The sequence below is a fragment of the Rhodamnia argentea genome, chromosome 3 (assembly GCF_020921035.1).
Source record: "Rhodamnia argentea isolate NSW1041297 chromosome 3, ASM2092103v1, whole genome shotgun sequence".
Classification (NCBI taxonomy): domain Eukaryota; kingdom Viridiplantae; phylum Streptophyta; class Magnoliopsida; order Myrtales; family Myrtaceae; genus Rhodamnia; species Rhodamnia argentea.
In genome coordinates, this window is record NC_063152.1 from 10,253,726 (window position 1) to 10,266,278 (window position 12,553).

Below are 12,553 nucleotides of genomic sequence, written 5' to 3' on the forward strand. Positions count from 1 at the left end.
TAAGTGGAATACAAATCTCTAGCCCTATGCCGCCGGGTCGCCGTCTCCGACTACGGGAGAAAAAGACAATAGAGAAATTAAAAAATTAAAAAATAAATAATAATTTTTTAATATTAAAAAATATCTTTAAAAATAAATTTTAAAAAAATTAAGAAAATTCAGTTGCATGAAAGTGTTTTAACAATATTATTTTTCTTAATAAATTATAAGACACAAATATTCCAAGGTTTAGTTAAATATATAAGTATTTAAGTTATACGGGTTGTACTGAATGTGGGTTGGGTCGGGTATGGATTGTTAGATTTGTACTATATAAAAATGAGTGAAAACGAGTTAAATGGATCAATATGGGTCAGACCATATTCGACTTGATCCACCCGTTTGACACCTCTACCTAGAAGAAAGCAAATCTATGTAAGAGGACTATCCTAAATTTTATACGACATTAAATAACTAACATAAACTAAGAAAAGGAAATAGTGACGTGGTTGAGAGACTCCTGTTCTTTGCTTCGACGAGTATATCTGATAGACTTTTCGAGGAATTAGAAAATACCTAGGATTCATTTACCAGGAAAACCCAACAAAACACAGTCAAAAGTGTTAAAGCTGTCAAGACCTTTTTTTTTCGGTCGAAAAGATTGTCCACATTAGACAGTTGAATTATTTCCGGTGAATTATTGCTGCAATATCCGTAAAATATTTTGTAAGATCATAAAAATTTACCTCTTTTTCAAACTCAACATATTTCGAAAGTTCGATCAAGATAAAACTTGAGCATCAAATATAGGAAATGTAATGAACCCCTCGAACTGTGAATTTTTTCAAGCCAAGAGAAGAGCTCAATAGAATCTTCAATCAACGGTGGTGTCCACAAATTTATGTAAATTGGGAAAATCGTTTTTTCAGATTGAAGTCTTTTATATTAGATCTAATTTCAGATTTGGATTTTTTTTTTCATTTTCTTTAAATATTACAAATCAGATTGGGTAATGTGACACCAATCAAGAGTTTGAAAAAAGTTCACTTGCCTGTTCGACGAAAAGAAAAAAAGTTCACTTGCCTGACAAACAATCAAGAGCTCCAATGAGATTGAAATGATATAGATTTAATCAAAATTATCGTAGTTGTCTACTTAATCACAACAAACACAATAGCCACGATAAATTTGGAAATCAAAAGTATAAGAATAATAATCTTGATGACCTTCAAAATCTAATGATTGCAATTATGGTCACTACACGAATATCTATCTCTACAATTCAATTTTCAATTGGATGTTGAAATAGCGGGTTTCTTAAAAATTGGAAGTAATATTTTTAGTTTTTAAGCGAACGTGTTTGGGGAATTGACAGACGACTCCACTGAGATTTCAAAGGTCCTGGAGCTTGAATCTTCAAAGTTGATTCGCCCGATAAAAGTTGCAGTGATTCAAAGTCCGAACGCACCTTGGGCTCTTGATCCAGAATCGTCATGTAGCGGTGGGACGCATGCGAAACAAGGCTTAGATATCAACCATGACAAGATGGGCTTAGAATCCAAGAAATGAAAGAAAATTAAATAGCGAGAAAGGGAAAGAAAATAGTAAAAGATAGAGGAAAACAATAGAAACACCAAAACAGGCGACAAAGAAGAAATGCATAATAAGTATAATCTATAATCAAATCCTCATCCAAACTTATGACATAGTTGCTTAGCTTCTATTTATGAGGATAAATATCACGAAAAACCCTATCTAATACACCTATGATAAATTTATCTCAAATTAATTTTTGACCACTAAAAATCTCAAACTAGTACACCCGTGACAATTTTACCCCCCGTCAGTTTCAGTTAAATTTTACCATCAAATTGCTGAGTTAGATGATATGTAATAGTTGATAGGTGTACCAATTTGAATTTTTTATCACCCATTTGTCACAAGCTATGTAGCATCGACACAACACGTAACACATTACGACACGACACGCTGACACATGATTCCTAAAAAAATTGAGAATTTCGATATGTTGGGACGCGTTATATATCAAATGTATATTTTGATATATAGACATGACAAATTATCATTTTTATTATTCCATAAATAAATAAGTAATAAAAAAGCCTAGAATGAATTTATACTAAAAACAACTATCCATCATTTCTATCGCAATGACAAACTTCATTTCCCTCCAAAATAGAAATTAATAAAAAAAATAATAAATACACAAAAAGAAGTCAAAGACACCAATCATTATTCACATTTCACAGCTAACCATCCAGTTATCCTTGGTTTGCCCTAATTAGCCTCCACCCCCTACTTTTATTTTTTTTATTCCCTAGAAAAAGAATAAAATTAAAATTAAAAAAAAAATACTAACACAGAAATCAAAGCCCGATTAAAATAAATTAAATTCAGAAAATTATCACTAAAAATCAAAACCCTCTCCCTATGACTCCAAACCCTTTTTGCGATCGTGTAATTTGCACGATTAGAGAGAGAGTGCTAGGGAGCCTCCATCTAAAAGCCTCTCTCTATAACCCTTCACTCTCCTCCTCCCTCTTCTTCTTCTTCCTCCTTCGTCATCCTGCCATCACAACCGAAAGAAGGAAACCCTAATTCTCCATCGCCGTGGATCCTCCATCCACCTAGTTCCAGCAGGCGCAGCTTGCAATGGTCATCAGCGCCAACCCCTCCCACTTTGAAACCCTAATCTCTCATGGCTAGATCGCAAGGCAAGGCGAACCAAAGTGGACACGCAAGAAAGGCCCTTGGGAGAGTGTTCGTGCTACATAGGTCACACGAATACTCACTTAGTATTTTTCGTGGTATTAACCCAATAGGGATACTAGTTTGGGGTTTTTGATGATAAGAAAATTAGTTTTTGGTAAATTTGTCACATGTATACTAGTTTGAGGTTTTTTGTGGTCAAATAAAAAGTTTGGGGTGAATTTATTACAAGTAATCAGTTTGAGGTTTTTAATGGTATTAACCCTATTTATGAACAACCTATAGTAGGAAAACAAACAACCTATAGTAGGGAAATAAATACAAATGCGTGTTTTCTCAAACCAAGAAAAAGATATTGAATGAATAAATCAAGATAAATATCCCAAATTCTATATTACACTTTATCAAAACGACTTGTTCCTATGTGTCAGTGTTACGTGTAGGTGTATTATAGCTTATGTGTTAATGCTAGTATTGCCGTAGGGCTAAGATTATAAGTGATGAGCATAAGAAGCTGGGCAATCTTTGGGAGATCTCATGCTGTATTATAGCTCTTTGTAAATTAGGCATGTGGCGAGATATCGGTCCAAACTTCTTGAAATAGCCTGTTTATATAGATAATTACATCATACCAAGTATAATTTGTCTATCATATGAAAAGGCAGCAATATAATACAGCGGGAATCCTAACATTAGTCAGATAATGCACTTGAGTTCTAAAACTTTCTATAGTATATATTTAAACTACGTCTCGCAAAATGGAACCCGGACCGGGTTACTAGTTCCAACCCAACTTTAAAAATAGGGTAGGTAAGCTTTTTCTCAACCCGCCAAAAAACCCAATCAACCATATTCAGATCCACAAATTTTTAGGTTGGGTCAGTTCAACCTGGCTTGACCCGCTATATTGATATTTTTTTCTCTTTTTGCAATAATCATAGTTGTTTAAAATAGTGAAAATCTCACAGAATGGAGTCAATCTGGATTCTCATTTGCTAGAATCATACAAAACTATGCTCATATTTCTCGTTCGAAGCCCACCCTCTTACCAAGGCTGACAGGATAACGAAAGCAACCAAATGTGTGTTCGAGACACAAGAAATTGACTTTCGATCGCTAATTTAGATATACTTAAAACATCTTAATATTGAGTACGCTGCAACTAATTGAACCGTGTCAAATTCACAGCCACAAATACTTGACACATGATAGGCTCATTAAATGGGTGGGCTGGCTCAAATTGACCTATTTTATACAAAATAAGTTTAGCGACCCAAATCTACCCGACTCATCATGCGCTTATTCTCAGCAATTTTTCTCCTTATCTGTTGTCTGTGAAGGAGTTAGGATGCTCGGGTCCGGTAGTGGGATATGACTTCACATGGCACATGAGCAACATGGAGAAATGGGTGATTGTCACGTTAACGGACAAGAGCACGTATGTGGATGGGTTCAGGGGTCGGGTTATGGGATGGGGCGCGAAGGTGGCGGTGAAGTGAAGAGTGGTGGATCTTGCCCGAGTAATGAGCAATGCCCTTGCTTTCATAAATCGGTTGGCTTCCACCTCGGTGTCAAATGACCAGTTCGATCTAGTTTCCAAGTTGAACCGGACAGAATGCTCCTACCTAAATGTTGTTATCCGTTGCCTTGTTGCCGCCCTCTCAATGTCAGTGACAATTTAGTCTATCTAAAAAATAGCTTTGAACAAAATAAATTTCAGAAAAATTTGAAGGTTAAATTTTTTCCTCAAAAAACCTCAGAAGCTTCACAAATAGAAAAACGCTAAAATGTAAACTACAAATAAGAAGAGCAACATTAGTTGCTTTGCCTTGAAACCCTTAAAGCCATTAGAGGTAAGTGATTCCGAGTTCCGTACCAGTTTTACCTATATTCTTAAATGTATGATTGCAGTGAATCATCATATTTAATGACCACCACTTGTTATTGTAATTCACTGACCATAACACATATTTAGACATGCGAGTAAATATGAAACATTAACAAAGTAAAAGTCTGAGTCACAAATATCACTGGAAATGAAAACTTAAGCTAGTGGTTCCGGATTACACATTCATCATTGGACACCATTGAATATTGCAGGATCGTACAAAGACATATTACTAAGAAAAGCATAAAAACTTGTTATATGTTCCAAGTTCCAGTTTCCATGTTCCACCTACTTAGAACCCGAAACCTACCCGTCAGAATAGGTTTCCTAATTTTTAGAATTTAAAACCTACCATGCATACCTTGAAACTTGAAATCAAATAAGTTCCTCACTGGTTCGTTTCCGGGCTCTAGATTCTACCTTGGAATCATGCTCACCTCTACAAGCTACGACAATCTTTGCTTTGACTCTAATAAATGAGTGTTTTGGTATTTATCCTAAAAAGTTTAGAGTGTTATAAAAGCAGTGAGATTTATATTTGGTATCCCAATATGTATGTTTCGGCCCTACGTGTTATTGTAGAAATTAGCGCAGCTGATTTTCCTTTCCACTATATTAAAGAGTGTGAGAGCAAGATGTTCTTGGCATTACGCTTTGATTAGGTCTGTTTTTTCCAAACCCACTAGAACCAGTTATTAATTAATTTTTTATTTATACGACCTATTCCTACCTATTCCAAATCTGGTGTTTTTGTTTGAGTAAAACAATTTTCCTTGAATTAGTTTTATGAATTTTCATTCATTTGGTTTGCTGAAAATGGTCAGTCAATAAAAAATCATTAATGATCAAAGAACATATACATGCTTAAAATTAGTAAATGGATTCCCTAACATAAAAAAGCGAAACACAACTTTTTTGGTAAATGATTTCATAGAAAGCATTTTCCTGTATCATAAAGTTTTCCCCAAAATAAATGCACCTTTGGATAACCCATATCTCACTTAAGTCATGGAATATGTGTATATGAAGCCGACGTCCCATTTTGCCACCTATAGCATATATATTTGACATGCAAACTTCGAAGTGTAGGGTGTTATGCACTTCCTCATGATTCATCTTGAATAACGTATGGGAGAATATATTTTAACGTGTATTTGTTTGAATGAAATAATCTTCTACAAATTGGTTTTTTGAACTTTCAAGTGTTTAGTTTGCTGAAAATAACCAGCCAATGAAATCATTTTATGGTCAAAGAAAAAACCCCAGCAAAGTTTTTTTCCCTTTCATGATAGGGAATTCATTTTTCTCAATGTAAGCTAGTATATTTTTTCTGACCGTTAAATGGTTTTCAATAGCATTTATCTTTTGGATGTTCATGGAGTTTTGAAATTCCAAACATCTCAGGGATAGATAGAGAAAGAAAAACTTATCAAACTGCACTCGTTCATACACGACTTAATTTATCATTTTAGCAAATCATATTCGTGAACGTCTGAAAATTAATTTGAGATCGCTCAAACAAACACAATAGGGACGATCGAAGAGCCCGCGAAAGGGGGTGTTAAAGAAAGACGGCGTACAAAACAAAGTTGCACGTGCCCACGAATTTATCTCTCCCATCCCAAGAAATGGAAATTAATAAAGATCAATCCCAAGACAGCCACTCATAAAATCGGGCACGCGAGCCTGTCCAACCACGAATCGAGGCTTTTGTTCTTGGATCGCTAGCGGAGTCTTGTCGGTGACTCTTCCAGCAATTCCCCGTCTCTCTTTTCTTATATGCATTTTGGAGTCAAAATTAGAAAACTTTAGATTTTGTACAGAGATATAGTAACATTTTAAGAGATTAGGTGCACAGTCTCCCTGCGCTTTTTTCACACAACTTACTTTCATCGCCATTGGTTTGAATAGTTGGCTAATTTCTCAATCTACAGCCAACCTATCAATAGTGATGAACGTGAGTTGTATAAAAGAAAGGGTACATATACTGTTTACCGTACAAAAATACTTTAAGTACTCAGTACATACCCATGTTTGTACTCGTGACATGTATATTTAACTATGTCTTGTTGTTATTGAAGTTATATGTAAAAGTCCTAACATTTTACATTAGTGTCAATTGAGTCCATTCGGATAATTTTGACAAAAAATTGCTGACATGAATGTCGGTTGTCCTACATGGCATAGCGGGCGCTAATGTGGACATTTTTATAATTTATTAAAATTGTTATTCTCTAATAGTTTATTTTGCTTTTTCTTCTTCTTTTTTCTTTTTCTTTTCTTTACTCTTTCTTTTCATTAACGACTCGCGAGGATCGCTGGCCATAGGCGAAGGCGTCACGGCCTCGCCCAACCCCGGGCGAGGGAGTTGTCGCCCTTGCCTAGCCCAAATCTAGCTCCGGCGAGGGCCGCGACGGCCTCCCCTAGAGCCAACGAGGGTCCCCGACCCTCAATAAAAAAAAAAAAAAGAGTAAAGATAAGGAAAAAAAGGTGAAAAACAAAAAAAAAATGTATGAAAAGAAATATTTATATCGTAGTCGGCCGTGCAACGTCAGCGATTTCGGATCAAAATTGGCTAGATGAACTCAATTAACACAAATACAAAAGGTTTAGAATTTAATCGGCACAATTGAAATGTTTAAAATTGAATTAACACCAATACAATAGGTTTACGATTTTTTGACATTTGTCCAACCTTCGTTGCCCAAATTACAAGGATATAGTTATAGGAAATGTTACAGTCAAATTAAAATTACACAGTGAATGAAGAGATCAATTACTGATTAAACTAACACTACATGCAAGAAAATCCGGTACCTGTTTTTTTATTCGTGTAATTAGAAGCATAACCTTGAAGAAACAAAAGAACATTAATTGAGAATCAATGAAGGAAATAGAAATAGAAAATCAATTTAATATTTGTATTTGAAGGAGTTCTTGGATCTCGTACATGGTTGCTTCAACCAATGAAGGATATCAATGAGGTCAAAAGCTCGAAGTTGCAGTCCAAACCGAGACACGAGGAAATATTTGGGATCACTCTACTTATCAAGTGTTATTTTATTTTGTTATTTACAAGATATTAATGCTTGACTTTATCATCAGATTGTTTTGATTCTGACTTCACATGGCGATGGCTTTGGGCTCACCCTAGCATGTGGATGACATTGATTATGCCGATGTACAAAATTTCTTTATAATGAAGGGTACGTGAAATTTGATTCTCGCCTTCAAATGAAAGTTTCTAAAACAATGGTTAATGTCATGGATAATTCTCAAACTCTTTTTCAATGTTAACTCTAAACTTTTTGCTATTTAATCAAGTTCCAGAATTTAAAACATACTCATTTCTATCGCCATGTCACATGCATTTTTTTTTTTCACATGGGCCGTGTGGCCCGTGTGTGAGCGTTTATCGGGCCAATAATGATTTACACTACTACGTCGTTTTACCCAAGTCAATATATATTTTCTTTCCCTTTTGTCCCTTTCTTTTTGGGCCAAAATTGCCGTAAAGATATAGTGTGGAATTCATATGTAGGCCAGTCAAGTTGACAAAAATTATGATCACTTCAGCTAACAGTGTTAGAACAATTGAGTGACTAGATTGATGGAATTTTTGAATGTAAATGACTAGATTGAACAAACAAAATATTCAGAGATCATATTGAATATCGAAGAAAAATTCAAAAACCACTCATGTTATTATCCCCTAAAACAGCCGACCAGGGAGTTCCAATCATGTGTAGATCTTTAACTATTTTGTGAAAAAAAAAAAAAAAAACAAGTTCTGTTGCAACCGACATAACAATCGGATGGTATTTTGAGTCTGTTGTTACACATCAGATTAAGTCTACCTCCTCGATCCTGTCAAAAGACAACATCTGCACTGAAGCTAGGGGATCTATGAGAAATAAAACTTTCTTGTGGTCTAAAACCCAAGTGATTGTGGCTACTGGGAATCTAACATTTAAAAAGCAAAATGCCGACCGTTCTAGCCAAAAACCAGTGGGGACGGTTCAATATGAAGAAAAATCTAGTTCTAGGGTTCATCGAGTCTAGGGCACACTTGAAAGTTACTTGCTCCGTCGCCATCATGGGGTCAATTTTCTTAGTCTAAGCAACACTTTGCTAGTCATATAATATACACCATAGAGAAATCTGCCATGTTATCAGGGCTCACGATGATGAAACATGTGCCTATCGTTTGACCGTCGCTATGAACCCAAATACTACGGGATTTCCTAACATGGTTTGCGGGACAAGCTTCACCAGCGAAGATTAAAATCCATTCTTTCTCACTTAGCTGTAAATTCACCTGTGATTAGGATCTGGGAATATGCTCTGACATTTCGCAGAGCTCTTCTTTTACAAAACCCTAGATGGAGCACCCAACTTGAGTTGATAACATGTGCCATCCGACCCCGAACAGATCCGAAACTCGAAGTTCATGAACGAGAGATGAACGAAAGGACGTCCAAATGAAGATGACTCTTGGCCGCGGAAACCCTTGATTTAATGATGCAACTGTTGCAAGCAAGAACAAGAAGCAACATGTCGTTTCTCCTAAGCTAAAGCAAACATATGTTGTGCATCAGAACCGCAGATCCGGAACCACATAATCTGGAGCAACCCGTTGTTACACGTTTTCAGTTTAATAAAGAGTAGTGTCCACGTTGATGCAGTCTGAAACACTGCATCGTGTAGACCGGAAGGATGCCAGAACAGATACTCAAGAAATCTCAAAACATATTATGCATGAAAATTAGCAGCACCGTCAAACGGATGAGTCGGCCAATAGACATGCGGCCCCGCTGGTAAAAGGATTTAGGGTATGGGGACACTGGCATCATAGGTGTAGGGTTCAATTTACGAGTGCAAAATGGCAGAACAAAAGTCAGAGAGAGAAGCGTTAGAGATAGGACAAACTGAAAAAAAAAAAAAAAAAAAAGGGGGGGGGGGGGGGGGGGGGGGCTCAAGTTTAGGCCAGGTCTAAAATTCTCCAACCAAAATTGATTCATTTAACTCGTTTGGACCTATTTTCATGCAATATAAAACAACTGACATGTACCCGATCCAACCCCTACACAACTTGTACCCTACCCCACTCACATTGCTTATACACTTTAATATTTAACCCAATCTAGGAAAACTCAAACTCAAATGGAGGTGAGGACAAAGAGTGAGTGAGCACTAGATCGAGTGAGAGCGAGAGAGTCATAGAGGTTTTTTTTTTTTTTTTTTTTTGGGTCGAAATAGAGGTTAGTTGAGTCTAAGTAAATTGTGAACCCATTCGACACCTATATTATTATAGGCTTTACAATTTGAAACTCATTTATGAATCATTTAGTGAATATGACTACGGACTTTGCTAGCATAAAAATCTTTGGGTGATTACGAGAATAACAATATATTCTGAGTCACAAACTTTTAAAAGAGCGAATCCCACAATAATTTTGCGTAGTTGTCATTTATTTTTTGTGGCCCTAAATAGACTGTTATATAATCAAATGCCCTATTACTATCTCATGTAACATCGTAATCTACCAAATATGAGTTAAGCAATGGGCCGATGCCCCATTTTGATACCACTATAACTTAGCTATGTTATGCAATAAATACAGTCTTCTACTTCCATTGTTTTTGGCTTGTCAAAACCGACCCATAGCATTTTTTTTCTAATAACTGACGAATTAAGAAGAAGTCCTAGAGAATCTGCGAGACTAACTCACACACTTCAAAGACACAGGTGAACGCATGTAGAAGTCCATGATACGCCAAAAAGGTGAAGCACATCACATCAAGCTGGGACATGAATCCACAGCTTGATGCTGCTGCAACAAGAGTGTTGAAAGATGAAGAGGAGAATGCACTCTTTGAATTGATTATCGCACTTATCACAGAATTTTACTGTCACTATCCTGTTATTTATACAGCTAAATTAAGTCGATCATTTTGCATTTTGATTTTTCTGAGGGATCCATTTTCGTTCACAAGTCACGACACGTTCATTTGATGACTTGCATAAGACTATTCACGATGGTTAAACAGCGTGTTGGGGCATATGCATTGATTTCGGTAGCAACACCTCCCACAGAATTTAAAGACTCCAAAGGAACAAGACTCATATATTTTGTAGAACACCGTTCTGGCCAAGGCTATATGTTCTTTTTTCAGCCTGCTAAAGTCCAATCAATTTTTGGACGCCTTACAGGTTCTAACGAGGGAGCGTCCAGATCCCAAAAAGGCATATTCAACAAGCATAATTGCCTCTTCTTATCATCAGCTTTTCTCTTCATTTGTGTTCAATAATTCTGTGTATTCATCCACACCAAGCATTCACTCTTAGAGAAATGCCAACTCCTACTCCTTTTAGGGCTACATTCTAAAAGAAGAAATTTGTCTCGTCTACTCAAATCGATCTCAATCTACTAAGCGTTATAAGTTATGTCATTTATCTGAAATATATTGATCTGTGAAGATAGATAGAAATGTCATACATTAGTAATATACTCAAAGAACTATATATAGTTTAAACGAGCTAATCAAATCAACTAGATCATGCAATATGTCGATTGAGCATATGTCCTTAAGATCGCAATATGTGGAACGGTCGCAAAAGGGCACACATAAGTTCGCCCTTAATTAATTCCGCCTTACCCTAGCTGGCTAACATTATAATAATGTGGTTTTATTTGGGTGGGGAGGGGGGGAAGAAGACCACTCAGAATCACACCATAGACCCTCTATAAATTCTTCCTCGCGAAGGCCCAAATCACCCACTTCAGCCTCTCTCCAAAAACCCTCGAGAAACACAGAAAAGCAGAAGCCATGGATTCTGTTCCATGCAAGGCTTTTCTGCTTGTTCAGCTCTTGTTCCTACTCAGCTGCTTCCAAGAAGCCTCCTGTGTTTTCCCCAGCCCCCCGGTTCACCCTCCGACCTGGCACGACCACGGCCACCCCCTTGATCACTCCCCGAGCCCCGCACCTTCCCTCGCTCCCTTCCATCCTCCGGGTCACCCCCCAATTAAACCGCCGGCCCAACCGCCTGTCAAACCTCCAGTCTACAACCCTCTTTGGAGGAAGTTCATAGCCGTTCAAGGCGTCGTTTATTGCAAGTCCTGCAAAGAAACCCTCGACGGCAGCGACAAACCCATTTTTGGTGAGTTCTCTCCGTAAGTCTACTTTTTTACTGCCCCCATATTCATGACATGATTAAAAGGATTGAGAAAGTAGTGCATATGTATGCTGGTTCTACTACTTTTTTTTTTTTTTTGGTAAGGATGCTGGTTCTACTACTTATTATACCTCACAGTCGAAAATGGTTGAAAGCACACAAGATAGTGAATTCGTTCACGTGTCTAACACGAACGCACCGCATTATTCACTTGACAAAATTGCCTTGAAACGGCTAATCTTCCTCATTAGCTTCTGCAAGTTTTCTTTCTCCCCGAGAACTGTTATACACTAACCGGCCAACATGTTCATGGTTCAGGTGCCCAAGTGAAGCTCCTGTGCAAGAACACCAGGTACTCAGCGGCGGTAGCGACCGCAACGACCGACAAGAATGGCTACTTCTTCCTCCAAGCGCCCAAGACCGTCACAAGCTTCGCCTCCCACAAGTGCAAGGCCTATTTGGTCTCATCTCCAATCTCCTCATGCAGTCAACCATCCAACCTCAACGGCGGAGTGACCGGCGCCACCTTGAGGTGGGAGATGTGGCCCTCGATCAAGTACCCATTCATACTCTACTCGGTCGGACCGTTCGCATTCAAGCCCAAGTGCAAAGCCCCGGGTCCCAAATGATCTCCCCATCGTGTGTCACCGTAGCTTCTATTGTTGTTGAGTGTCATCCGTGATTCGAGTCTCATGATAAAGGTTGTACTTGTGCTTGTAGTATTTGTTGGTCGGTTTATTTGAGTGACAATAAATGATATAAAGGAGTGGGTGTCCCCC

General features: G+C 37.5%; 1 protein-coding gene across 1 annotated transcript; it reads left to right on the forward strand.

Moving 5' to 3' along the window:
• Positions 1-11,378: 11,378 nt before the first annotated feature.
• Positions 11,379-12,553, forward strand: LOC115732088 (non-classical arabinogalactan protein 31-like). Its single transcript, XM_030662756.1, has 2 exons — positions 11,379-11,759; positions 12,093-12,553. Exons 1-2 carry the CDS (start codon positions 11,429-11,431, stop codon positions 12,401-12,403), a joined length of 642 nt encoding a protein of 213 aa, XP_030518616.1. The 5' UTR covers positions 11,379-11,428; the 3' UTR covers positions 12,404-12,553.